The sequence below is a fragment of the Nicotiana tomentosiformis genome, chromosome 3 (assembly GCF_000390325.3).
Source record: "Nicotiana tomentosiformis chromosome 3, ASM39032v3, whole genome shotgun sequence".
Classification (NCBI taxonomy): domain Eukaryota; kingdom Viridiplantae; phylum Streptophyta; class Magnoliopsida; order Solanales; family Solanaceae; genus Nicotiana; species Nicotiana tomentosiformis.
Genome location: NC_090814.1, coordinates 91,812,662 through 91,836,629, shown reverse-complemented (window position 1 = coordinate 91,836,629; position 23,968 = coordinate 91,812,662). Strand labels below are relative to the sequence as shown.

At 35.7% G+C, this 23,968-nt stretch overlaps 2 protein-coding genes and 1 pseudogene across 3 annotated transcripts; 1 reads left to right on the top strand and 2 right to left on the bottom strand.

Annotated features, from left to right (window-relative positions):
* Nucleotides 1-1,362: 1,362 nt before the first annotated feature.
* LOC104117047 (protein phosphatase 2C 57) lies at nucleotides 1,363-5,355 on the bottom strand. The gene is made up of 11 exons (XM_009628030.4): nucleotides 4,896-5,355; nucleotides 4,249-4,377; nucleotides 4,045-4,147; nucleotides 3,839-3,949; nucleotides 3,501-3,580; nucleotides 3,313-3,366; nucleotides 2,616-2,732; nucleotides 2,472-2,526; nucleotides 2,362-2,394; nucleotides 2,231-2,277; nucleotides 1,363-1,633 (listed from the first exon to the last, which is right to left on the bottom strand). The coding sequence occupies exons 1-11, from the start codon at nucleotides 5,219-5,221 to the stop codon at nucleotides 1,510-1,512; spliced, it is 1,179 nt and encodes a 392-aa protein (XP_009626325.1). The 5' UTR covers nucleotides 5,222-5,355; the 3' UTR covers nucleotides 1,363-1,509.
* A 474-nt stretch (nucleotides 5,356-5,829) lies between these two features.
* Nucleotides 5,830-8,917, bottom strand: LOC104117056 (protein PLASTID TRANSCRIPTIONALLY ACTIVE 7). Of its 2 annotated transcripts, none has more exons than XM_009628037.4 (4): nucleotides 8,762-8,917; nucleotides 8,570-8,623; nucleotides 8,427-8,489; nucleotides 5,830-6,332 (listed from the first exon to the last, which is right to left on the bottom strand). In XM_009628037.4, exons 1-4 carry the CDS (start codon nucleotides 8,813-8,815, stop codon nucleotides 6,000-6,002), a joined length of 504 nt encoding a protein of 167 aa, XP_009626332.1. In that variant the 5' UTR covers nucleotides 8,816-8,917; the 3' UTR covers nucleotides 5,830-5,999. The 2 variants fall into 2 exon arrangements, with proteins under 2 accessions (XP_009626332.1, XP_009626338.1); XM_009628043.4 differs by having other exon boundaries at nucleotides 8,570-8,651; nucleotides 8,762-8,882.
* LOC117281692 (U6 spliceosomal RNA) lies at nucleotides 6,636-6,748 on the top strand (annotated as a pseudogene).
* Nucleotides 8,918-23,968: the final 15,051 nt, after the last annotated feature.

Sequence of the window (23,968 nt, the reverse complement as noted above, 5' to 3'; positions counted from 1 at the left end):
AAACTGTTCCAGTTACCTGCAGATGGTAAATTGCTGCTCTAGCTTATGGAGATTTTGATCAAAATATCAGTTCTTAGGAGAACTGATATAGCAGAGCTTCCAATGAGTTATTTATCTATTCATAATATATATATATAGTAGTAATATCTTTGCCCTGTGGGCATAATAAGAATTGCAATAGTTCCTTGAGATGTTGCTGAGTTTTGGCTAATGCCTCTCTGTTATGTAAGCTAGATATTATATGTTACTATGTTGTTTGAATTTCGAAAAAAGTTAAGGGTTGCATTCTAGAGAAATAAAGAAGTGATCAGAATTGTGTACTTGTTTTACATTTTTGAAGATCATTTATTACAGAACTTACCTTATGACCATATATTGCTTAACTTGTTAATAAATTGACAACATTAATGTTCTTTGCCACAAGAGTGGGCTGCTCTAATGGTGAGCACCCTCCACTTCCAACCAAGAGGTTGTGAGTTCGAGTCACCCCAAGAGCAAGGTGGGGAGTTCTTGGAGGGAGGGGGCCGAGGGTCTACCGGAAATAGCCTCTCTACCCCAGGGTAGGGGTAAGGTCTGCATACACACTACCTTCCCCAGACCCCACTAGTGGGATTATACTGAGTTGTTGTTGTTGTATTAAGGTTCTTTCTAAGATCAATGAGACAACTATATTGGGTTGTTGTTGTTGTATTAAGGTTCTTTCTAAGATCAATGAGACAACTATATTGTAAAACACGCACAAAGTAAGTAATCAAGATTTGAATCTTATGAGTTTGGAATTCTACTCCTTTTAAATTACTGATTTCGAGATTTTATCCATGGTATGGACGTTTCATATACATGTCATTGGAATCTACTAGGTTTTTGGGATGAGTTAGGCTCTGATACTATCGAGAAAATAAATCTTGAGCTTAACTCAACTCCAAAAACTAGCTCAAGACATAAGCTAGGACCATATAAAACAACCAATAGTACCCTTCTCAACTGATGTGGGAATTCAACATGGTTAAAATGCTTTTATCTAAACAGAATAAATCTCATATACTGATGTGGGAATTCAACATGGTTAAAATGTTTTTATCTATTAAATAGAATAAATCTCATACTTAAGTTTTAGTTTTCAAAATTCGTTGTCATCCCGATAAGTTTTCGCAATAATAACCAGTAAATCCAGGTAATTGATCAAAGAAATACTAAATCGTAACAAACTCTAAAGTATGGATTCGCCTGCGTACATAGTGAAGTTTTGCCACTCGAGTCTGAGCACTATACCAATCCAAACCTATTGATTTTCTGGTGGTTGAGACTTAAGATTGTACTGATTTCTTACAGATTGGATTTACTATTCACTGCACCAGTATCTACACAGTTAAATTGGATTCTTCCATATTCAGAGAATTTCTACAATGCTCCATAGTTTAATTACCTCGAGTAGCAAATGTACAAGGTATAGCTGAAGCTGCTGTTACTTTCATATATAAATATATACAACTAACAAAAATCAAATTTCTAAGGGGAAATCACGGTAGTCAGCCATATCCCAAGTGACACAAAACTGATTGTGATTAAAGCTTGTCCTAGTTCAAACACAATATTTTGTTTCTGCACAGGTAAATTTCGCCAGTCCGTTCTCCTGTTCACATGTCAAAATAAATAAAGAAACAAAGTAAAATGTAAAACACTGTGATAGCACTTATTAATTAGAGAAAGTATAATAGCAAAAATCTTGTGGGTGTAGACCACTAACTACTAAAAGGCTGGAGAAGTCAAAGGTTCAATTCTGCCTAACGCAAAAATGAAAAAGAAGCTCAGCACTACAGGTTTGTTATGCATTTTGTGTTATCTTCAACATGAGTCTATTGCTTATGACCTTTTCTTAATGGTTTTGTAATCACATCACTTGATGTCTTCATCAGAAACTTTTTTGTATTTCTCTTGTGACTTATATTGACTTTTACTAGTTGATAATGATGATTAAAAAGAAAATTTACAGCTAAATAAGTTTGACCATCACAGGTGGTGAGTGGTGACCTTTTCTCAAGGGCAGATAGATGATAGGCACAAAGAACCATCTAGCCAAAAAGAAACTATGTGACTTTCTCCATTAGCAAATTTCAGAAACAATTTCACTCACAAGTCACTTGCCGACACCTTAAGTCTTCTCAAGTTTGGAACTTGAAAAATAAAATTAGCAGTAAAACTATATTGGTTGCGAAGGTCGAGTGCATACCCCAAATCAGCTATGACAATGCTAACATTATCTTGTGTCCGTCGGTCCTGAAATGCAAAATCAAAAGTGCTAAGGAACTTCATACTTGTGTGTCCCTTTGGAGATCACATACCAAGTCAAAATTTTCTTACCATGGCCGTCCGTGCAAGAGCTTCACAAGCTACCTGTTAGGAAAAGAAGAGGCAGGTTAGATGTTGGCAACATTGCACCAAGCTAATTTTAGCCAGAGGATATTTCTTACCTGAACATCTCCATGCTCTCGAAGCTGGTTCCTAACAAAATCTACTACTTCAGCACTGAAAAGTAAGAAATATCTAATGAGATTGGTCTGTGCTAGATTCAGACAAACAAAGAAAGATGTGGTTATGGCTGTCGTATCTTATACCTTTTCATGTAGTCCCATAATCCATCAGATGCTAATAGTACAAATTCAGTATCTGATCCAAGAGCCACCTGTAAAACATCTGGAGATGCTGTAACCAAGTCTCCCTTGAACTGAATCCTAGCAAAGTAAAATATAGCTTTTACTTTCAAGCAATCACAATAACGTACTCTGATGTCTACTTAATTGAGTTCCCTAAGACAAACTAGGCAAATATGCTATAGAAAATTCACAATTATAATCTCATAATCAACAAATCTGACATATAGGATCAACCAATCGAATGAGCTAGGCTAATTTTATTTTAATTTCAAAGCACTGCTGTCAAGGAGTGTAGTGTTAACCATCTATGCTTTTCATGATCCTAGTTTTTGTAGCTAATGCATAAAACTGTCTCAGTCACCTAATAGTGTGAGGACAACCACTCATTTCTGTTTATGAAGACATTAGTGACAAAGTTTTGGTCACTAATAATTATGCATTCGTTGTCCATCAAATTTTATAAAATAAGCAAGGTTGAATCCAGTTTGTTAAACTAATCGCTTTAAAATCACTAAATTCTTGCAAACCTCTTCAAATTTCTTAGTTTTGGTTATACAACATCGAGACTAGACAGCCTGCACTTCTCGGTGATGCATGTACTAGTGCAGCAGCTTATCAATCAGCAGGATTTGCAGGTCAATCAAAATCTGGAAATTACCGCGAAACAAACTTTTCACTCCATCTGCCTTCTTCAATCCCTTTCTCCAGCATCCTAGTCAGTAAAGCCCCAAATGAGTGCATTATTTTATTTTTTCCAGGAGCAACCAAGAAATGCAAATGAATAGAGCATATACTCTTTTTACAAGTGCTCGGTATCAACTTAACAGAAAATCAGAAAGAACATACTCATTCTTCTTTGTCTTAAATCTCATATCGCCAAAAGCACGGGATACTGAAATATCTCCACAAATTCTTCCATTGACAATCTGCAGACATAATATACATCCAATGTCAATACACACGCTGACTAATGTTTATCCTGAAAGCAGTAGTGGACTCCTAATTTGATCTTTCTTATATATTTTCTTGGCTAGCCATTTACTTGTTGCATTCGTTGGTATTGAGATTTGGTCTAGTAGTTCAAGAAACGATATTGAATAGAAGCAGATGAATAAAACAATGAACTATTATTGGGGAGGCTTTTGGGGGGGGGGGGGGGGGCGTCAAGTGTAGGAAACACACACCCATCCACCTGCTTCATTGATTCTTCTGATTTCTTGGAGAGAAACCTTGTTGCTTCCATAGGGCCTGTGTGCATTTGTTAATACCTCCATTTTTCCAGATCGTGACAACACCTGCATAAACATTCGCTAGTAAAAAGACATGTTGCTCTAAAAGAACATGTCAGCAATAAGCATTTCATTGTCAGAAGGAATGAATATTCATGTACCACAGATGAATCTCCAACATGTGCAATGATCAATGTGTCATTCCCAACAAATAGAACAGTAGCTGTTGAACCAGATTCATCTTCTTTCCCGCTACTCTCAAGCCTTTATCCAAAATGAAACAGCATCTAAACCTCCATTCAATCATATAGAACATGAAACCACATGGATTCTATCTCTTATATTTACATGCTGAAGTAGCTTACCAGTTCAAGAGTTTTCTATCCGCATTTTCAAAAGCTTCTTGTAGTGCCTTCTGGATTGCGTTTAGGTCCCTTTTTTTCAATAGCAGCCCGCCTTGTAATGCTGTAATACATTCTTTATACAGCTCCTCCCTATTATTGGCACATGTGTCATCCAACTATACAGAACTTCCAAAATAAATCTTTATTTAAGAAGTAAAGGACATAGGAACTACATAAATCTCCTTACCAAGTAAAAGACACCCTAAATCAAAAGGAAACTACAACTTATGTTGAATTGTGTAACTACCTCATGTTAGATAAGAGACACTTGTTAACACACATCTTTGTCTGCTCTGATACCATGTTGAATTGTGTGATCATCTTATCTCAATGGGCCTAAAACTTAAAACTTTTAGATGAGATGGTCACACAATTGACGGGGGAGCCAACGTGTATGTTATGGGTACTGACGAACCAAGTATCCTTGGTCCAAACTCTGTATTTGTCTTAAGAAATTCATTGAATATATACAAATAATTAATTTAGAATCCAATAACTTAAAAAGGACTAGAATACTGGGCCCATAAACTTTAAATTCTGGCTCCGCATCTTCATTTAAGTGCATAAGGTCCCTAGTACATATGCCTCAATTTTGATTTTTGACATACCTAAGGAACTTGACAGAGGAGAAGCCAGCATGGCCATCAAAAACAGCAGCATAAGTGAAGCCATCAAGATCATCAGATTGAACTATCACAGCATCATCTTCCATCTCTTCACGTGGCCCTTGGATTAGTGTTGAACCCCATCTAATGCCAGAAACACTTGTCAAAGGAGCTGGTGCGTTGATTGCAATAGCAGAGCAACATCTTCCTCTACCCTCTCCACCTCTACCTCCTCCTCCAGCCTTTATTATGATATTCTTTTTGTAGCCATAGTTGCAGCAAAGCCTGTTTAAAAGAACTTTTTGCAAGTAGGGACTAGATAAGGCCATTGATGAATGATGATATGGGGAGTCTTGGTTCAGACCAGACTGAAGTTAGTGTAAGATCTTCCCCAGTCAGCACAAATGGGCAGATATTTGCTTGGTTAAGGTTAACCAAGGATAAGAAGACTTGAAGGTAGAATCCAATAACCGATTTTAACGAATTATTGGCCACTAGTTGATTGCCGCTTGGGGTGCTTTATTTGATTCTGGGCCAGAAGTTTTTGGGCTCAAAACTTTCTTAAAGATAAAGCCCGCCGACTTTAATGGTTAAGGATGTTTACTAGGACAAATTTTTTATTTCTTCAACCTTTGTGCAACAAAAAAGAAGACCAGAGACCAGCATTGACATCGTAATTAGAAGGTCTATACATCAACTAATGGTCCCATGAATTGCGTAATTGTGCCACCACATCATTTTATAAGTTTAAGCAACTAAAAAAGAAGCACTTTTATTCATGTATATTACGCTTTACACAATGATGAACCAGCAATGTCTTAAAAAGGGAAATTAGCTAGTATGGGAATGAAAATGGGTCTGAATAGAATGAAATGGATGTAAAATAAGCCTTGGTGGATTTCTGTACTACCTTTTGCGACGAACAATTAAACACTAATTAAATACAGAAGCAGATCGTGTTCTACCATTTAAAAAAGATTTTTTTTAAGTGTTAGGATTGTTTTTCACCTTTCCTCATTTGACATTATACCCCAGATGAAAATGTATATAGTGGTTACCAACTAGAGATGCGCTATATGAATACAGAAAGTATAGTTAACTAATGATCTACAGTAGTTCGTCTTTCATATATCCAGGGCCTGGCTTGAAGGGGTCAGATTCCATGTATGCCTCTGCGCGATAAACTCCAGCATCATTCATACGATTACTAAGCACATGAAGGATAGCCTTCTTTGCACCATATTCATCTCGGTTGTTCTCAACATACTGTTTGGCCTCTGCAGCAATCTCATTGACAAAATCAAACCGGTTGTCCTCATTCAGTAATAGTCTATGAATGTCCATTGTCAACAGCTTACCCCCATCCCTTATCTTCCTCACCTGCTCCTCAAGGAAAGGAATCCTTTCCATTTTGGCGTCTAATGTTTCATCCTTTTTCGTCTGAAACAAAAATTAGTATAAGTTATATTATCAAGCCCAACAAGTAGGCCATGAATATATGGATAATGAGTTAAAGCATGATTGAAAACAAACATTAGGGATAAAGACTAGTTTCTTTTCTCCTTTGCTCAGGTTTTGCTGCCCTTCCAACATCATATCTGGGAGAGAAATAAAGAAAGGCTAAAAGTTTTTAATCCTAAATCTATAGAAGTACCTAATTTTACAATTGACAAGTCAACCACTGTAGAATCATTTTCTCCAACAGAATAAGCAGCATACCACTCTCTGTAAGTATGCAATCTGGTTCCATGAATAAGCAAGAAATAACAAATAAAACTGGAAAGATAAGGAGAAGATTAGCATGGCCCCCTAAGCAAGGATGACATGCACACATCCAGAAATAACAATAAACTTATACTATTTAGAATAACCTAGCTTTCACTCTTTACAAAGGGGCCTCATATGAAAACCTAATAGCAGGTTAAAACGTGAGACAGAACCATTCACCAATGAATGGCTTCTAATAAATCAGATTACTGCTCAAAAATGATTTACAGATGGTAAAACATTTTGCCTCGGCAGCAACCACAAAATAAGAATATCTGAGTATGGACATGATCTACTCTAAAAAGAACCCAGCCAGGACTTAGCCGCATACATAAAAAGACCACTGTCAAATCAGATGCCTTAACCTTGACATCTCGAGCCACATATACTCGGGATATAGTGCTCAGCCTAAATCAATTGGACATACTCGGTATGATACAACTCAGTCAGGATAACAGCATTCTCGGTATGATACAACTCAGTCAGGATAACAGCATACTCTTCAAACTTATTAATTTAGTATTATCTACTTGCAGGGTCCAAAACAAGATTAGCATGTAAATGCAATATAGTTAGATCATCATTTCTCCTGCCTTCAACTTCTAGAGGGTCAAGTATTGTGTCAGCATCAGGAGAGAAGTGATGTATTAACGCAAAACATGTAACCCTGATGTGGAAGACCTAATAGATTTCAGTATTTATTACTTTGACTACAGTGGTTTATGGTTAATGACTACATAAAGCCCAAGCAAAAACGAAAGATGCTTAGCTTGATAAGCAAAATATATTGGGCGAACGGATCCAACTCAGATCAAACGCAGATATTATCACTCTTCTACAGACGATACAATCAAGCTCAAGTAACACATTTAAGAATTCACCAACTAATTGGCCAAGAAACTACTCGTGCAAATCAAGGCACCCAAAACAAAAAAACAAAAAAGAAAATACAAGTCCAAACTTTTAAAGAAAAGGCAAAAATGAAGAAGATTATTCTTCAGCATATAAGAATAGATCAAGCAAAGTCTAACATCTCTACCACAAAGCCAACTATAAACAAATTGTTTATGTCTATGACTCTATAGTAAGCATGAATTGATGTAAGTAACCTGCTACAACAGGTCAAACTGAGTATAAAATTGACGATGCATATAACTTAAATCCTTTCAACTATATCCTATACAAGCACACAGTGCCAGCCCAAGGGTAAGGCTGCTAAAGCAGCTGCTTTGGGCCTCATAATTTTTGAGGCCCCAAATTTTTCTAATAGGTTATATATTAGTTTATTTTTAGAAGAATATTTAGTGCTTTAAATGAGAAAGTACAAATTTTCATAGTAAAAAAGTAGGATTAAATTGTTTCATAAATTGAGAAAAAATATCTTTTTGGAAATCACTCTCTAGACCGTAAATTGAGAAAGGATTCGATTATTAATTCATAACTAAAAAAAGGAGTCCCACAACGTGTATATCTCAAGAAAAATTAAATGGATTAGATAAAGTTATTAATAACTTTGCATATGAAAAACTAGAAATACAGAATTTAAATTAAATTATATATGATTTTTTTCTTTTATATAAAAAAGGGTCTCATTAAATTTTGCTTTAGGCGTCCATATTTATTGAGTCGCCCCTGCAAGCACAACATTGTATAAGTAAATTACGCTAACTCTAATAGTGCATACACAAAGATACATTTTTTAAATAAAAAGAAACATAATGAAATAAGCTGGAAAGAAAGAGCATGAATTAGGATTCTTCGGCTTACCAATTTTCTTCGCCTCCATATTCGCCTTCCTCCACGACTTTCGTTTTTCGAATTCGACGCGCTCTATATCAAGTTAAAAAATATAATAAAAAACACCTGTGTAGAAAAAGTTACAACTGGAAGATAAAACGAAGAATTGTCACCTGCGACCGAATGGAAAAGTTCACACGTTTTGTATTTTCAACTGCTGCAATTTTCTGCATTTAAGATAAATTATCATACTCCCTACGCACAAATAAAAAGCGGAGCCTTTGTAAAATTACGGCGACTCAAACCATAAACCGGCGAAGAGTGGGTCGAATACAAAACAGAGTAAAATTAAGATGAGGATTTACGGGGAAAGTTTGTAGGGTTGAAAAGCCACTGAAAGTCAGGGTTGATGCTGCCATTGTTTTACGCTCTTTGATTCAGCTCCTCCTCCCTCTGAACAAGGGGATAACGAAAAGAGAAACGATATCCTAGTAGTATTATTTGTTGCTACTTTGTAGTTTAATTTATTGTCAGTTGGACCCCTGATATTTGAAAACTATTCCACTTATACCTCTCTGTTTTTCACAAAGTGATCAATTTGTTTCTTATTGTTATTATTTTCACAATATTTAAAGTTCAGCTTAATTTCTGAAGGGAAAATGGCAAAAATGAACTCTTTTGTTTGGGGGTGGGTCTAAAATAATCGCATAAATAAACCCTTAAAATATGTTTGATCCTTAAGCCCTTGTTTGGATGTTGTTAACCGTTGTATCGTATCGTATCGTTATTATAATTATAATGTTTGTTTTGATTGTTACTTAAAATTCGTTGTATTGTATTGTTAAATTCATTGTTATGTAACAACGAAAAGAGCCATTTTACGTAATGACCGATTCGGTGTGGTCGGATCGTTACGTATTTTTCTTTACAACTATACCCTTATTTATTACTTATTAATCCTATTTTACCCTTTTCCTTATTTTATTATTTTAACTCCAAGTCCAACCCAAACCTACTGTCTTCGTTCATTCTCCCGTAAGATTTTGGTTAGTTCTGCCGGTTCTTCCATTGTTCTACTTTTTTTATTCCTAATAATTGTTAACTTTTTTCTTTGATTAGGTTTTTGGTCTTGTTTTCAAGATACAATAATTGTTAACTTTTTTCTTTGATTAGGTTTCTTCGATTGTAATCCTAAAAAAGATATATCTATAAGTAAATACCCTATACGATTTTATAGTCTTGACTACTCAACGTTTTTGGCTGATCTAGACTACGTTCTTTTCTTATAAAAACAAAACTTGTTTTTTTATTAACTTCATATATATATATATATATATATATATAAAGACATAGATAGTGATAAATTAGTCGAAAGCAGTTATCTCAAACTACTTGATGAGTTATTGTTGATAAAATCTAAACTTTACTGTAATTAAGGATATTTTAGTAAATTTATCAGTTACAGTACATTACCATACAGTCAAACTAAATAATAAAACGATACAATCTATCCAAACGTTGTATCCACAATACAATGCAATACAATATAATACAATACGATACGATACATTATGAAACGATGAGTAACAACCTAAAATTATCAAAAGTGAGTACGTTTGATTTTTATCAAATAGTAGTATCTGTACCGTCGTGTTGCGTGAAAAATATAAAATATAACATTTGAAAAGAAAATATTATTTGAAAAATACGATAGATAGAAATGAAACATATTAATACATTCAAGTCATATGGAAATAGACTTTTTTACAGGTAGTGAGGAAATAGACTTATCCCTTATTAGACTCATCCCTTGTAAAACAGGTAGTGAGAAAAGGACTAAGAAGCTTTCTTGTGCAGACCATAGGGAATGGCAGCAGCCATAAGCTAAGTAATAATACGCATAACATTCAGCACATAAATTGTAGAAGTGAAAATTAAAAATAGGGAACCAAATAAGCAAATCCTTATGAAAAGTGTGAATACAAATTCTTAAACGGAGTAAAAGCACTCAACCATTACAAAGTTTTACCTTTAGTCTCCTTTCAACCTCATTATCAGTCATGGCATGAAATTCAAGTGAATCTATATTCCCATTTACAGCTGAAGGATCATCATGACCAGCCAATAACAAATCCTTTCATAATTCATAAAGTTTTAATAAAAGACGACGCGAATTGAAATTAGTATTTCAATTATCTTTTAGAAAAAGAAGAGACAGAAAACATCTAACTATATTATAATGAGGATATGATATCATTAGTACACACACAAGGTAGATATCCAATCACACAACATCTCCAGTACTACTGCCAAATTTGAAGTAGTCCAGCAGTTGCTTTGGAGCAACAGTCTGAATCTCAGATTCCAACAACATAGCATCTGCCACAAATTCAGCAGACTGCTCCCTAGCTTGAAAAATAAAGCTATGATGCATCTCCGGGAGCTACTTTTTGGCTTCAGCAATTGCAAGTTGAACTTCTTGATTATAAACCAACTTATCCACCCCAAGTTGCTCTTGCATTGTAATCATAGAAGGAAAGCAAAGAGTTGCATAGATTGAGGCCATCAACATACCATCATTGATGATTGTAATTTTTTCCCTTACTGTCATTTGCATCTAATTCTTCTGCAAAACAAAAGAAATCGTTGACTATACAAACACATATCATTGTTAAAAAAGTAAAACATGAGATCTTTGTCAATACTCTATGAGTAAACATGAAATTTCTTCATACTATCTCAGAAAATAAGAATCTCACTCTTTCAGATCGACTCATTGACATAACAGAATTAAAAAAATGCAGAAAATAAGAAAACCAGAACACATTGCAATTACTTACTCATTTCCAATACAATGATGAAAAATCCAGCTAATAATCTGTTGCAATTCACATAACTGAACAGGAAAGGGAAAACAAATAAAGAAATTTTGATTATAACCAAAATAGTAACGATTTTAGAGCTGAGAATATTTTTGCTTAACAAACGGAAATATTGATTAACCTTATGCAATTTTCCATCCGTAACACGAACTTGAAGCCTATAGCAGCAACTCAATTTTGATTAACCTTATGCATTTTTTATATATAATTTTAAATATATATATATATATATATAACATAGTAATTACCTGTCTTCATTGCATTTCTTACGAAAGTATTTATTTCCAACTTTATCAACCTTTCTAGTACACTTGTTGCATGCTAAATATGACCATTGATCATGCCCAACTATGCCTCCTAAGAGGTCTAGCGGTCGTTGCAAATATAATCCGATTAACAAGTTTGGAGTCGAATCCCACAGAGAATTAACCTACTAATTATATCCACTAGACTCGCACGAATTCAAGTAATCAATCTTCAGAAATATTAAATAACGAATTGGATGTTTAGCACGGTCTTCTATATTCCTCAAAATTTGATCACGCCCAACTATGCCTCCTAAGAGGTCTAGCAGTCGTTGCAAATATAATCTAGTTAACAAGTCCGGAGTCCATTCCCACAGGGAATTAACCGACTAATTATAGCCACTAGACTCGCACGAATTCAAGTAATCAACCTTAAGAAATATTAAATATTGAATTGGATGATTACTAACTAAAAACCAAGTAATGAAAATGCAGTAATTGATAACTAACGAAGGACGAGTTGTAGATAATATTTGGAACAGTCTAAGGTTATGATTTCCCCTATTGTCGGAATCCTCTCCGCTACGTTTCCTATACATTTGCCTAAGTATTCTCTACCGATCGTGAGTACTTTGAGAGTCGTAATTCTCTTCCGAGTAACTACCACAATTTACTAGACATATTCTTCCGAACTACGCTAGTTGGCACTAGTTTACTGCTCACTAGGATCACACCAAGGTTTCGTTATTCCTAATCCCACATTTAAAACCTCTGTATTGATCCCTCACATACGTTAGGAGTGATGTTATTCAGCAACTACCTAAATATGTATTCTCTTCCAAGCAATACACACTAAATAGACACATTTGATTGAGAGCTTTTCAATCAACCACAGTGTAAACGTAGTTGAACAAATAGAGAAAAAGCTAAGGCAATTTTATATTAAACGTAATAGGAAAATCATCCTCCAATAGGTTCCATCAAAACCCTAGATTAGAAGTTTAGCTACTCATATTCATAGTAGCAATTTTTCAAGTATTTTGCTTAAATAAATTACAAAGAAAAGATGAAGGAATGTAGAACTCGATGATTCTTTCCCCCAAAAGTTGTTCCACGTGATATTTTTGCCTATGGTCGCCAAAACTCCTCTAAAAATAGTGTTTAATGACTATTTATATGTGCAGGAAAAAGACCTAGACGAAATAACCAAGTCCAAAACCAAATAGGAGACAAAATGGGCCTTAAAAATTCGGACCACCCTCACTACATGCCTCGCGCCGCGAGCTCTACAGCGCGCTCCACCTCGCTATACATTGTGCCTCGCAAGATCTGTCACGCGCATCCTCTCGCGGTAAGCCTCGCGTCGCCTGCTCTAACGCGAGCTACAAAGCTCGCCTCGCCTGCTCTATAGCGAGCCACAAAGCTCGCTTTGCCCGACTACTACTTCATTTACATTTTTGACTTGCTTTGCCTAACTATCTCTCGAAGCTTGTTGATTTTGAGTGCTGCCTTCATTCTTTGATCCTTGTGTCCGACAAATGCATGCATTCATGTAAATACATATAATATACTTCCAAAATATTCACTTTGCTCATAATTTCATTTTCAATGTACCTACACATAAAATAACTCAATTAAGCACAAATATAATGTAGTTTAGCATTAAAGCTCCTAAATATATGGTAAGTAATGCACTAAAAATATATCATTATAGCCAAACATCACTACCCCACACTTAAACGTTGCTCGTCCTCGAGCAATCAAACTACACTTTATGTAGACACGACATTTTTAAACAATTCTCTTAACTCATCACACCAAGAATCTTTAAAATAGACTAAGCACAAGAGTGTAACATCTTTACCTCAAAATTTGGCTAACAAGTACCATGCATTATTCACAACTCACTCACTTACTCTAACATAGAGGTCAATGACATTATATTTCCTTCATGAATCAAGTACCCTCACACAACAAAAGAGATTGGTTCTACACACAATAAAATTTAAGAACATAGGAACTCAAGATAGGAAGAATTCACTCACTCTCAGAAATAACATTCATATGCCACAAAGGATGCACCATAGGCTTGCCCGTAGTGTATTACTCTACTAATTGAGCTCATTCAGTCTAGGATCAAGTAGGACTTTAATTGGTTGTAATGTAGGCTGCGGGTTGGGTATGATACATTTGGATATAAGAGTGACTACACCTCCCTAAGCACTTTAATACATATACTTTAACATTCAAACCCATACTTATGTCAAACCATACTCCACCTTCACATCGATGTATATTACTCCATACTTCTTTAAGCACAATTACATCAAGAGTCACCACTATCAAGGAATATTTTTCATAGCAATACATTTTTTTTCTTTTCTTTTTCACTTCAAGTGGCTCTTATTTTTTTTCGAAACAGTTCACTTTTCTCCTTATTTCATTAGTTTCACTCAAAAGCCAATCCAACCACCCCACACTTTAGCTTTTACATAATTCATAACAATTCAAGTGCTCATAAGAGGCGACAAGGTTCAAATAGATGGTTAATTCAAACAACAGGGTAATGCTTGTAATGTGGTTGCCAAAGAAACAGGATTACAGGCTCAACGGGGTTAACTACGTTACATAACATTTAGGCGGGTAAACTATATATATCTGACTCAATAAAGAAATGCCTATATCACTTCTCAGACTGAACAAGACTACTATTTCACTTTGCAAACACACGGGGCAAGTTCTATACATCAACTGCAATGCATAGAATTATACACAAACCTCACACACACATGGCACACAACTCACTTAGGATTGGATTCACCAAGACACTCTAGTCAAAGCAGTTAAGCAAATTTAAGATTATATAATTTAAGGTACTTAAACAAGAGTCAAAACTGAGCCTAAGCGTCATAACCAAAGTACTCACTATTCTCAAGAGATATTGCTTCAATTAAATTCATCTCACAACGGCTCCAACTCCTAAAAAAAACTAACTACACCTGGTTCAAACAAAACCATTGTAAAAGAACTGCGACACAAAGAAAAACCAAGGAGGAATTACTACACTACCTACAAAGAAAATCTTTTTGTCCTTTTTCTTTAGAGTTAAATCCCTCAAAAATACTGTCTAGGAGATCCATCGTCGGAAAATGTCCAATTTTTTAACTTTTTTTTTTCCTGATTTTTCATGGCTACTAAAATACTACACAACTACGAAAACAAAAATAAGAAGTTAACATTTTTCTATATCCTACTACTAATTATCTAGAGAATTCTCTCACCCCATATTTAAAAGAGTGCAGAGTCCCCAATGCACAAATACAACAAAACAATAACGAGGGTGGACAATAAACTCCCTGAAAGGCCAAGGCCGAAGCAATCACGGATCACGGGGTACTCAGACTTCTCCCAGGCATGGTCCTTAGTATGGCACCCCACACTTAGTTCTCACCATCTAACTTGCTTTTGCACTCTTCCAATGGCTTTGCCTCCCATGCGTATAATCCTACAAAACAAAAACAAACACTACGACAATTATAAGATAAAATAAAAATAAAAGAAAGCAGTAAAGATGGGTTGCCTCCCAACAAGCGCCCGATTTCATGTCACGATACGACGCAGACAATCGAATTTAAGGTTCACTCAATATTTTTTGGCTCTTGCAAATGAGTCACCGATACCACTTTTTCCTCATCCATGCCCAAGTAATGTTTCAACCTTTGCCCATTGACTCTAAACTTGCGAGAACCATCTTCTGATGCAATTTCTACGGCTCCGGTGGGATGCATCTCTCATACACAGAATGGTCCTGACCATCTTGACTTCAACTTGCCCGGAAACAACTTCAATCTCGAATTGTATAATAATACCACATTTCTAGGTTTAAAAATTCGCTCAAGAATGTTTTTGGCATGCACCAGATTCATTCTTTCCTTATATAACCTTGTACTCTCAAAAGCATGGTAAAGGAACTCGTCAAGTTCATGCAGCTCTGTGACTCTACTCGTTCTAGCAGCCTCCAAGTCCAAATTTAATTGTCGTAACACCTAGAAGGCTCTATGCTCTAACTCCACCGGTAAGTGACATGCCTTTCCAAACACCAATTTGTACGGTGACATACCAATCAGAATTTTGAATGCAGTGCGGTATTCCCATAGCGCATCATCCAATTTTCTCGCACAATCAGTCCGAGTAGCATTTACAGTTTTAGTCAAAATACTCTTGATTTCTCTATTCGACACCTCCACTTGCCCACTTGTTTGTGGGTGGTACGGAGTGAAAACCTTATGGCGAACGCCATATTTCTCCAACAACTTTGCAAAGGCTCGATTACAGAAGTGGGTGCCCCCATCACTGATGATCACTCTTGGAGTACCAAATCGGATGAAGATATTTTTTCTCAGGAAACCAATAACTGCCTTCTCATCATTTGTTGGAAGTGCCATGGCTTCTACCCATTTCGAGACATAGTCCACCACTACAAGTATGTACTTGTTATTATATGAGCTGACAAAGGGTCCCATAAAATCAATTTCCTATACATCGAATACTTCCATCTCTTGAATTGGGTTCATGGGCATCTCATGTTGACGAGAGATATTCCCCGTCCGTTGGCACTCATCATAACTTTTCACCCAGAAGTGTGCATCTTTAAACAACGTCGGTCAATAAAACTCGACTCCAACACTTTAGCAGTTGTCCTTACTCCTCCAAAATGACCTTCATACGGGGAAGCATGACATGCCTGCAAAATAGAAGATTGGTCTATCTCGGGAATGCATCTCCGGATCATGTTATCAAGACAAATCTTAAACAAATATGGTTCATCCCAGAAATACATGCGACAATCACGAAAGAACTTTTTCTTTTGTATAGAGGACAAGTCATAGGGAACAATACCGCTTGCCAGGTAATTTGCAATATCTGCATATCATGGTGTTACCTCAAGGCTCGTGGCTAAAAGTTATTCATCTGGGAAAGTCTCCATGATCTCTCCCACCTCAACCTTCTTTTCCGCTCCTTCAAGCTTGGACAAATGATCAGCAACTTGGTTTTTTGTTCCCTTTCGGTCACGAATTTCCAAGTCGAACTCTTGTAGATATAGCACCCATCGAATTAGGCGCGACTTTGACTCCTTCTTCTAAATTAGGTACCTGAGAGTAGCATGGTCAGTATAAACAATTACCTTTAAGCCTATTAGGTATGACCTAAATTTGTTAAACGCAAACACTACTACTAGTATCTTTTTCTCTATCACTATGTAATTCAGTTGGGCACCACTCAAGGTTCTACTTGCATAGTAGATCAGATGTATGACTTTATCTTTTCTCTGCCCAAGAACTGCTCTCACAGTATAGTCACTTGCATCACACATCAGCTCAAAAGGTTGTCCCCAGTCGGGTGCCACTATGATTGGTGCAGTCACCAGTCTCTTCTTCAGCTCCTCAAATGCTACCCTGCAGTCATCAGAAAACACAAAGGGGTGATCTTTTTCAAGCAATTTACACAAAGGGTTAGCAATTTTGGAGAATTCTTTTATAAACTGCCTGTAGAAGCCGGCGTGACCAAGGAAATTTCTTATGGCTTTGACAGAAGTAGGTGGTGGTAACTTCCTCAATTATATCAACTTTAGCACGGTCTACTTTAATGCCCTTACTTGACATTAGATGTCCCAAGACTATACCTTCATGTACCATGAAATGACACTTTTCCTAGTTCAGTAGCAGATTAGTCTCCACACACCTCTTCAATACTCTTTTCAAGTTCATTAGGCAATCCTCGAACGAGTTCCCCACCACTGACACTTCATTTCATCAACTAAAATGTGATGAAATTCGTATCGTTCTACGTAACGGTATTGATATGCATTTAGCGTTTCAAGATTTGAATCAACTATATTATGTGGAAAACTTGTTGTACATAATTGAGGTTAAAAGTTATTGGATTTAGGCCTTTCGAGAAAATAAAGGAAAAATGTTCTAACATCTCTCTTATACTCTCCCACTTTATTAGAATAAAAAAAGCAAAGATAACACGATGAAATTACATTGTAAGCTCTAAACACAGTATATTATTTATCAATTTGTTTGACACTATTTCAGTCAACAACACTTCTTACACATAAGTTTTTAGCCTCTTTGGCCAAGCTTCAGGGATTTTTTTTTATCAAAAAAGTACTTTTTGGAAAATTTTGATATGTTTGGCCAAAATGAAAAAGTGCTTTAGAGCATAAGCAGAAACAGTTTTTCTGCTTTTGGGAAGAATTTACAAATTCTAGTTTCTTCCAAGAAGCAGATACAAAAAATTAATTTATTCAAGCAAATAATATCCTTACATTGAATTTATATTTTTCAAATTATATCCCCCATTAATTTAACATTTTTATTTTCTTTTTCTCTTTTTACCATACATTTCTTCTCTTTTTTATTCTATTGTATTTTTATTCTCTTTTTCTTTTTTCTCTTTGGAATATTCTCTCTACTATAATAGTTCTCTTCTTTTATATAGTGATTTATAAGACTATATATTTAATTTATATTGAGTGATGTATTTTGATATATTTAAATTATCATGTAAACAATAAGTAATACTAGATGCCCCAGTATTATTATTATTTTGGAATAACTATATTTTATATTGATTAAAAATTTTAAATTATATTTTTATTATAATAAATATTTAAATTTAATTATCTTTTTTAAATAATACTAATTGCAAACTAAATCTTTATGGTCCTTTTTCGTAATTTAATACTCAAAAGTATTTTTTGGAATGATTGGCCAAACACAATTTGCTTGCAAAAAGTACTACTCAATGAATTGGCCAAACACAAACTGCTACTTTGTAAAAGTACTTTGTTGATAAACACTTTTGAACAAAAGTACTTTTAAAAATAAGCTGTTTTTGACAGCTTGACCAAACGAGCTCTTAATGTGTAAGAAGATCAAAAGCATTTTTGCGCAATACACAAATAATTTCAGCTCCCGAAAGATTCTCTCAAATAATTTGAGTATCATTCTCACTGGCAATAACAATATTAATTGTTACGGCAGCAACATAAATGATTTTTTCTTATCTCGAACAGGGTCTGACTTAGAGTTTGAATCAAATTGACCAGACTTTTTATAAATCCATCCTCAATCACAGCCTGCTCACAATTACAAACTATTCAGATAAATGGCTATGGTTTCATCCAATGAAAAGTCTTACTAAAAGAAAAAGAAAGAGAAAATTTGGGGGCCATTTCCATTCCAAATACTACAACCAACTATTTCAATCTCATATTCACCTATTCAACTACCCCAAGATCTTTAAAATCTGTTAAGACCTTAGAAGGCATGAGGATAATGTACCCAAGAGCTGAATATTTTACCCGTCCTTCTAAATATTAAAGACATACCTCTATATTCCCACGCTGGACAATAATTAACATAATGCTGCAAATGCTGCAGACCACCTCTTCTTCCTCGTTGTGGTTTTCAAGCAACGTCACCAGGCAACCAAGGTCGACACTATTGAACTGGGTTGTGAAGTTAGTTGACGTTAGTAAAAAAACAAAGCAATATGCATGCCTGACACAGTTACATTTTAACAATAAAAAAAAAGGAAGAAAAATATTCCAGCAGTCTTTGCATAATGCACTCATCTAATAATTTTGGCACATAGCAGGAAGGACAAAGTTCTTTGTCATAACTTCAGAAACACCCTCTCTATCTTCACTAGGTAAGGATAAGGTCTGCGTATATACTATCTTTCCCAAATCCCATTTTTGGATTACACTGCGTATGTTATTGTTGTTGTTGATGGAAGGACAATGTTATAGTAGCTTAACAGAACAACAAAGGAAGATAAATAATAGATAATTTCAGCAACCAATCCCAAGACACTGGTAATTTTACGAGGGTGAGTTAAACTCTCTTTCCCTTTTCGCACCTGAGAAATGCAAGTAGATGTGCAGGAAAGTCAAAAGGGCACAACCCATCAACAAAAACGTTGCAGCAAAAAGTGAAGCTGCTAAAAGAATCTCTTCAAGCACCAACTGAATTCTCATCTCAATCTAATATGACATCTCACTTCAGGCTCATATTTTGCATAAGGAACTTTGCTAGAAGCACCAAGAGAGAAGCACATAGTTTGTGGTGCAGACCTCTCCACAACACCTTAAGGGTTCGTTTGGTATGAAGGATAAGGGATAATTAATCTCGAAATTAAATTTGAGATGAAGTTATTTCATGTTTGGTTGGGATAAAATCGTGGTATAACTAATTTCGTGATTGTAGTATTTTTTTTTTATCCCTTTGGTAGGGTGAGATAACTAATCCCAAGATAACTAATCCCGAGATAATTAATCATGGGATAACTTGTTTCCCAACCAAACAACTCCCAAGAGATTTAAGAGAATATATAGCATCATATGGGAGTGTAAAAGCACAATCTTTGTGCATGTGAAGATGCTTTCTAGACTAAATCTAGGTCCAAGTTTTTCTTTACTTTTCTCCCCTTTTTTTTTAAGTCAAGGACAACTCCAAGTTTCTTACTACCAACTTACATACATGGATATTTTATCCCGTGGTCACATCAATATCTAAAAAGGATAAGTAAGTGAAACACCTAGTGACCTAGAGAACACTAAGAGTTGATGTACCAAAAAAGCCACAGCCTAGATGGCAAATACAGAGCTGTGAGGGACTTCCAAGAAAATTAATGGCAAAGAACCTGCGCTTTCACACCTTCAGTCGAATACCCTTACATAAGGATTTTGTTTAAAATCTTGTTTGGTGGGCAGCTTTAATGAATGGGTGGGTTCTACGTAGACTATTAGAAATTAGACATTAGAAGCTTGGGGTTGGTAGATGTAACAAGAGTGTCTCCACTGGGAGGTACTGGGATTTCTTTCCACATGAAGGGCATAGGTGGATGCGCGTAAGTTTCATGAAGCTGGAAAGGTGGAAGGAGCGGTAGGGGTATGTCGATCCTAAGCACAAGATTGGATAGTCATTTTGATCATATGTCTTGTTGCACATAAGAGTACAACACTAAGATAACCACTATCGATAACTGTAGATTAACATAGGTTGCTGACTACTAGTACAATAACTAAAAAAAACCTAAAAACTAAGAGTTGCTGTGTAGGAAATATAAAAATAATAGCTACCAGTGTAGCATGCTAGTAGACGGGTCCTATGTATAGAGAACCCAGACTAAATCCAGTAGCGAACATACCTAGTGCTGTAGAGTCAAGAAATGAACTGAAAAGAAAAAGATCAAATTTGAAGTTGATTCAGGAACATGTCAAATTATCATCCGAATGCATATTGTTTATGATGTTTCCACTTTTCAATCATTTTATTTTGTTTTGGTTTATTTGGTTCCTATTTTCATTGGTTAATTCATCAAAGTGTTTAGATTCAAGCACGAAAGCTTCTAAAAGCTCCTTAAGACCCATGTACCTTATCAGACCAGCTCTCCTCTCTTTGAACAATATTTACAATTGTTTTGAGGGCGGAGATTATTACTGAACTAGACTCGTGCCTGAAATATCAATTGACTTACGTATCAGATTCAACTATAAGTTACATGTGAAAAAGTAAGTTAAATGAGGAAACTAAAATATTCCACTCACTGGAGGAGTCCAACCAGTCAGTCATAAATATCCCCGTAATTGAGGTGTTCGATAATGCTGCGTATACCATCAATAAGGTAAGAAAATGCACATCGTACATTTGTTAGCACCTCATCATCATTTGAATGAAGAAGCTCTAAAAGAGAAAATACTGCTGAAGTAACCTGACAAATGAATAGTAATCAGTAATGTAAAGACCAATAAGTTCTTTCTTTCATTTTTACCAGGTTAGAGGACCTCCGAGGATTTATTCCAATTTCCAGCAATATGAAATTGGCTCTCCATTTGGAGTAAGCTACAAATAGAGTCTTGAAAAGCACTTAAAATCGACACATAGAGAGATATTTACATTCAAGACCTCCAATAATATAGGAGGAATATTGAGGAAAGGCATGAGGATGCCTGCTCATTTAAAAAATAAACAAATTATTTCTTTTAAAAATTTCAACTCCAATTTATTTGACGATGTTTGATAGGTCCTGAATTTAAGATGTTAAATTTGACTTATCTATTACTATTAGTTATAGTAAAAGAAGAAGTTAAGCAATGCCTTAGTTCGATAGAGGAAACATTACATCAAAGTTTAAGATCTGAATAGTTTAAAAGTTGTGAAAATTGCATAGAAATTGAATGACGTCCAATATTTTATAATGTTTCAAAATAGAAAATGTGTCACATAAATTGAGTAAATTATTTTTTAAGGTGATGGCAGATGGTACACCCCACGGTGACGGTATTTGGAATGCTTAAGGAAAAGCAATATTTTGAATTAAATAATTGCAGGCGTAAGAACTTTTCAACAGTCATTAACCAACCTGCTCAGATGGAAGATCCGGCTTGCTTTTAAAAATCTGTGACAAAGTCCTCGTGGCTTTTCTCTGCATCGAAAAACTATTGTTCGCCTCCTTTAACTTATTCCGAAAAGGAGTCAAAGCGCCATGGTTAAGAACACGATAATAATTAATAGCAACAATTTCTCTCACTACCAGCACAACCTATAGATGGAAAGAAAATACATTCAGCCCGCTAATCATTATACAACTTGTGAGGACAGGGGACTGGGGGTGGGGGTGGGGTGGGGGTTGGGTTCTTCCAATTATAAAACACACCAACACACCTTCTCACAAAGATTTTCATTTGAAAAGTCCAAAAGCTTTACAAGAACTTCCACCAGCCCATATTCAACCATACCATCTATACTGACGAGGTGGCTAGAAATAATGTGTATGAGAATCCAAGCAGAATCATCCTATGAATGTAAAACCATAATGATAAAGCAAGTGTTAAGCTAGACCTGCAAAACGCTAAAGAAGGTGCAAAAAGTTAATCAACAACACATCACTGTCTATCTTGAGCTGTTGCGGGCAATCTGGTGTCTTTATAAACTGAGCAAATCAAAGAAGAACACTAGACTTTATAGCTTTGCAAAGACCAAGTGTCATATCTATGGAAAAAATTGGCAAAGTAAGTGATAGGTAAATTGAATTAAAAAAATTAGCAGAAGAGCACCCGGAGCAGGCTTAGTCATACTGATAGAGAGAGTTTTCAGAATTGTTTGGTTGCTATGCGCTGCAGAATTCTATGATCGAATAAAATACCAACGACCGCTAATTCATGACTTGCCCGTAAACCAACCATTCAGAAAATCACATATCAACCTATAGTTGGAAAGAAAATATAACATATTTGGGCTTCACTCTATGTCAGAGTAGGGTCTAAAACACAACTTGATTGGAATACAATTTTTGAAATATTGGCTCCAGCAAATGGTCAATTGCAGCTGTCGAGTCACCAAAAGCACTGGTGAGAACCTAAGTAGCTTCAACTTATGAATACAAAACCATAAGGATAAAGCAAGTGTTCATTAAAAAGCTAATAACACATCATTAATTCTCAACCTGGACCTGCCAAGAATCTTTCTTGCTCAGAAACTCAACAAATCGAGCAACATGACATCTAACTTCTCCAACATGAAGACTCCTTCTGATATCAAACAAGTTCCAGAGTCGTGAGCCAGGATCATGATTAGTCATACTCATATCAACCAATTTTCGGACTCGTAAGGTCCAACAATTCATTATTAAAGCAGCATAAAGAGTGGAACAACTAATGGATTTATATATCAGAAATAAATCAGAATCAACTAGCAAAATTCAGCATGGCAAACAAAGCATGTAAGCAAATAGAAGACTCTCCATTATCAATTCTTACTAATAGAAAATTGATGTGCACAATATATTGATAGAAAAAAGAAAAAGGAAATAAAATCCCACCGGATGCTTCAGAGTTTCTCCCTTAGTCTTTCGGATCTTAAAAGGCACAGTAGCACTTCTTAGTTTATTAAGAGGCACAATAGTCACACTTTATTCTGGTGGTGACTACGTATTCTTTAGAGAGATTGACCCAGATTTACATTTAGGAGATTGTTCGGTTGCATGGTGTGCCTGTTTCCACCATTTTAGATAGAGGTCCTCAGTTTACTTCGCACTTCTAGAGAGCAGTATAGAACGAGTTGGGTACCCGGGTAGAGCTTAGAACATCCTTTCATCTGCAGACCGACGGGCAGTCGAAGCGGATGGTTCAAATCTTGGAGGCTATGCTCAGAGCATGTGTGATTGACTTCGGAGGGTAGTGAGATCGATTCTTGCCTTTGGCCGAGTTTGCTTATAACAACAGTTATCAGTCCAACATTGAAATTGCTCCATTTGAGGCTTTGTATGGTCGGTGATGTCGTTCGCCCATCGGATGGTTTGAGCCTGACGAGGCCAGGCTATATGGTACTAATTTAGTGAAAGATGCCTTGGAGAAAGTGAAGTTGATTCA